The following is a 5000-nucleotide window of genomic DNA, read 5'->3' as shown; positions in this document are numbered from 1 at the left end:
TTTCTTAGACTCTGGTACTTTAGATTAGGTGTTTTAGTGGCATAAAATGAGATATAACGGTAAAAAAATTACATCACAGGAAACTACGTGATATTGATAACATCATGGTAATTTCTGCTTTGGTTGAATAAAAAGATCTGAGTCAAAAAACTATGTAAAATAAAATTTCTTTGGCCAAAAAATAAAATAAAGTAAACAATTAAAAATGTAATACTACTTCTAATTTGTTGATTACCTGTGATATCGTCATGTCATGCCATGAGGTACATGTACATACTCATATGTATGTGTATGATTATTCATATAGTTCTTTCCATTTTGTTAGAAAAAAAAGAAGTATAAAACTTGTTTTTTTGATGCCCCACTAAGAGATTGCTTCCACTTTCTTTTGGTATTTTCACATAGAAGTAAAGAATATAGGCAAAGTTCAATAAAATGGAACTGAAAAGGCATTAATGTAACATGTTTTTCAAGTAAAATAACTCGTCTGAACATGGCAATATTTTTAGGTGCCTTTACATTGTAGACGTATTCATGAAAACCATAAGAATAGGCTGGGTGAAAAACACTCTGTGAGGATCAATGCAGCCCAGTGCAGTGAGAAAATACCCCGGTACGAAGCATCACGTGCTTGTTATCTTCCCAGTGTAAGCAGGAGTAGGCGAAAATATGTCCTGGCGTGAATGGGTTAATAGAGTGATCCTGTCAATATAACCTTTAGACTTTGTCTTCACTCTTTGTCATAATGCTCTTGTGTAGTATTATGCAACAATGTGAGTGCTCTCATAGCATAACTTGTTATAGAGAAAAGTTTTGTCTCATTTAGTACTTTTGAAAATCAATGATATTGAGAGAGTTAGAGACAGAGAGAAAAGATATTTGATAAATCTTACTATTCCTGAAGAATGTAATATGACTGCCTGTACTTATCAAAGTTATCTCTGACATTTCAGTTTGTTTGAGCATGAGATTATGTCTTACGTACCTCCTATGGTTGGGATATCTCCACGTGGTTCACCTCAGCCGTCACCGCAAGCCTCTCCTGGACTACCAAGGGCCGCTGCTCGAGCACCAGCCCCGTATAGAAGGGACTTTGAGGCAAAACTCAGGAATTTCTACAGGAAACTTGAAAGCAAAGGATTTGGCCAAGGTCCTGGCAAGCTCAAGTAAGTGTATGGTATTCCATTTTATTCATTCTCTTTATTCTTTCTTTCTTCGATTTTCAGTCAATTATCTTATGTGCACTGTGCATTGAATGCGTTTTCCTGTGATATGTACAATTTGATAATTGTAGTTGGTTCATGTAAATGTTTTTTTGTTTTTTTCTCTGATTATCCGCTTACTTCCAGGCTCAACATCCGCCGTGACCACCTGTTGGAAGATGCTTTCAACAAAGTCATGGGGGCGAGCAAAAAGGATTTACAAAAATCAAAGCTGTACATTACCTTTTATGGCGAGGAAGGGCTTGACTATGGAGGACCATCTCGTGAATTCTTCTTCCTTCTCTCTCGAGAGCTATTTAACCCTTACTATGGTTTGTTTGAATATTCAGCCAATGATACCTACACAGTACAGATATCACCAATGTCTGCCTTTGTGGACAACTACCACGAGTGGTTCAGGTTCTGTGGCCGCGTACTGGGGCTAGCACTTGTTCATCAGTATTTGCTTGATGCCTTCTTTACCAGACCATTCTACAAAGCATTGCTCAGGAGGTGAGTAAAACATTCACAAGTTGATGCAATGCTCATATTGTGAAAGAAGTATTTCTTTCATTTTTTTAACCCCTAAAGGAAGGAGTTCTGAACTAGAAATTGCAATACAGGGGGATGGACGTGGGCACAAATTTTTCATTAACCTATGTGTTCTAGCTGTTATGATGGCCAAACATGCACACACTCAATCTCACTCTTAGACTTATTCTTACACTACTCTACTCATACTCCTTCTCTCACTCTCCCTCTTATATTCTTTCTCTCACTCCCCTCCCCCCCTCTCCCTCCCCCTCCCCCCTCTGTTCTGATGGCCAAACATGCACACACTCAATCTCACTCTTAGTCTTATTCTTACACTACTCTACTCATACTCCTTCTCTCACTCTCCCTCTTATATTCTTTCTCCCCCTCCCCCTCCCCCTCCCCTCCCCTCTGTTCTGATGGCCAAACATGCACACACTCAATCTCACTCTTAGTCTTATTCTTACACTACTCTACTCATACTCCTTCTCTCACTCTCCCTCTTATATTCTTTCTCCCCCTCCCCCCCCCCTCCCCCTCCCCTCCCCCCCCTCCCCTCCCCCTCCCCTCCCCTTCCCCCTCCCACTCACTCACTCACTCACTCACTCACTCACTCACTCACTCACTCACTCACTCACTCACTCACTCAGTCCTTCACTCACTCCCTCCCTCACTCAAATAGATTGCAGACAACAGAAATAAAAGTATGAAATTGAAATGCATCCAACTTCAGGACCTTCCATGAACTGTAACCTAGTTGCTGATAGTGGTGCTTGTGGGTGGCGATCAGGCACACCAGCATGCCGGGAACTACTCTATTAAAATTTGCACAGGGAAATTTTAGAATCCAAACCCAAACTCTATTTCTAGCATTCATTAGGGGTTAAGGAATGAATTTAGAAGTATACACCATCAATATGCCTTTAAACAATTGAGCTTGAATGATACAATTTGTGTATTTTGAGCTGCAAATTCCTTATACATATATTTTTTTCTTTTCCAGTCCTGTTTCATTATCAGATGTTGAGTCTCTAGATTCAGAGTTTCATCAAAGTCTTCTCTGGGTGAAGGACAATGACATTACAGACATGTTAGAGTTGACATTTTGTGTCACAGAGGAGATATGTGGGCATGTTGTTGAGAAAGATCTAAAGCCTGGAGGCAAAAATATTGCAGTTACAGAAAGAAATAAAAAGGTAGGCAAGGAGTTGTGATGTAATCAGAGATGATTTGCTTGTTTTTTATATTAATGATTTTACAAGTATTATTCACACAACCTGCATTATCGTGCACATATACTCTTAAAGTTTACTTTGCTTTCTTGATCAGGAATACCTTGAGAGAATGGTGAGATGGAGACTGGAACGTGGCGTCAGTGAACAGACAGAGAGCATGGTGAGAGGCTTTTACGAAGTGATTGATCCCAGGCTGGTTGGGGTGTTTGACGCCAGAGAACTTGAGCTGGTCATTGCTGGCACTCTGGAAATTGATGTTGCTGATTGGAGGAAGAACACAGAGTACAGATCAGGTACTTGGGTTAATGGTTTTTGTTTGGCATCAGCATAAATTTAGTTCAATCTTATGATCAAAATAAGTAATATTGTTTGGACAGTCTTGCCTACCCAAATTATTTATTTATTCCTTTAATTTGTGACTAACCATACCGTTATAAGACCCTATTTCTCTCAGTTTCCACTAGTAGTTGAAAGTCACCATAAGCATCTTAATTAATGTCCCACTCATGAGATTATTTAGAGAAAGATCTAGAATTAAGAACACAAAATTTATTATTTTTTAAATTGTTATCATCATCATCATCATCATCATCATCATCATCATCATCATCATCATCATCATTATTATTATCATTATTATTATCATTATCATCACCATCATCATCATCATCATCATCATCATCATTATCATTATCATCATGGTTTCATTGATGGTAAAGTTATTAAAAGTTTGGAAGTGAGAATAGACATTCAGTAGAAGGGTTATGCATTGAAATCAGAGGTAATGACTGTTCACAGTAAATGCATATGCAACTGAAAAGTATTCAAGAAGCTTCCATTGTGTGTTGCTCTGAGAGTCTTTTAGATTCTCCATACAACTATTAAACATAATATGAAAAAAAAAAAATATATATTTTGATAAGGTTGCTCATCAATGAAACTTTGAGGCGGAAGACATTTTTTTCTTTTGTTTTTTTTTTCCAATTCATCTTTTCTTCTCTTTCTTTCTTTCTTCAAAGGTAAATATTCATGAAAGTACGCTTGCCTTTCAGGTTACCATGACTCCCATCCTGTCATCCAGTGGTTCTGGATTGCTATTGAACGCTTTGACAATGAGCGTCGTCTGCGTCTACTGCAGTTCGTGACGGGCACCTCGAGTATTCCATACGAGGGTTTTGCTGCTCTCAGAGGTAGCAACGGCCCACGAAGATTTTGCATAGAAAAGTGGGGAAAACCATCCAGTTTGCCAAGGTTAGTTCAGACATTATTTATAGAACCTGTGTTGAAAGGATACTTAACCCATTGGTCGCGGTATTAAAAAAAAGTCTGTGCAGTAGGATAGCTGTTTTACATGTCTGGTATGGTGCCAACCGCGTCTATCACCGACTCTGCCTTTGCACCAAATCATGCCATCCGCTGCTAATGGGTTAACCCATTCCCGCCAGTGCTGTTCCGTCTTTGCATGGCTGCAATGCCGGGGCTCTCGAGCACATAGGCCTAAATCAATTATATGATTGACGCCGCATGCCGGCACCCGGTGCTATGCACTTTGCACAATTGCCGTCTGTGGCCGGCGGTATCGGGTTAATGAGAGCCCTGAGTTAGAGATATCTTTATAAGTTGTTCTCTCTCTCTCTCTCTCTCCCATCCCCTTTTCCCTATGCCCATCTCCTATGTCCCCCTCCCCACTTTGCAACTTTAATGCTTATCCTGCTTGTTCTTGCTTCATCCTGCCCTTTCTTTCTGTCCCCCTCCCCACTCCCATGACTGATATGTCACAAAGAAAGTAAAAGTCTGGGGCATCCATTTTCAGGTTTGGAACACAAAACAAGCACCAGTGCCACCTACTTGGCACTTGAGATGGGTTTTATTTCAGAGAAAGGGAGCATTATGTGACACATCTGAGGCTTTCACGCTCTTTTCATTCATTTGTTATGATACTAGTCTTTTTTTTGTGTTTATCAGAGTTTGTGTTTTACTTTATTATAAAGCTTATAACTGCCCATCTGACAGGTTTTCCCAATATTGT

General features: G+C 39.6%; 1 protein-coding gene across 3 annotated transcripts in view; it reads left to right on the top strand.

The window, feature by feature from the left end:
• Positions 1-5000, top strand: part of LOC122251047 (uncharacterized) — an 81745-nt gene that overhangs the window by 74286 nt on the left and 2459 nt on the right. For all 3 annotated transcript variants that reach the window (XM_043012751.2, XM_043012750.2, XM_043012752.2), the window contains 5 exons: positions 954-1166; positions 1350-1715; positions 2740-2932; positions 3066-3264; positions 4024-4222. In XM_043012751.2, the coding sequence (XP_042868685.2) occupies positions 954-1166; positions 1350-1715; positions 2740-2932; positions 3066-3264; positions 4024-4222 (1170 nt within the window). The remainder of the gene's footprint in view (positions 1-953; positions 1167-1349; positions 1716-2739; positions 2933-3065; positions 3265-4023; positions 4223-5000) is intronic.

This window comes from Penaeus japonicus, unplaced genomic scaffold (genome assembly GCF_977035675.1).
Source record: "Penaeus japonicus unplaced genomic scaffold, GWHDUDI00000001_assembly GWHDUDI00000031, whole genome shotgun sequence".
NCBI classification, from domain to species: Eukaryota; Metazoa; Arthropoda; class Malacostraca; order Decapoda; family Penaeidae; genus Penaeus; species Penaeus japonicus.
This window is presented reverse-complemented; position numbering and strand designations above follow the sequence as displayed.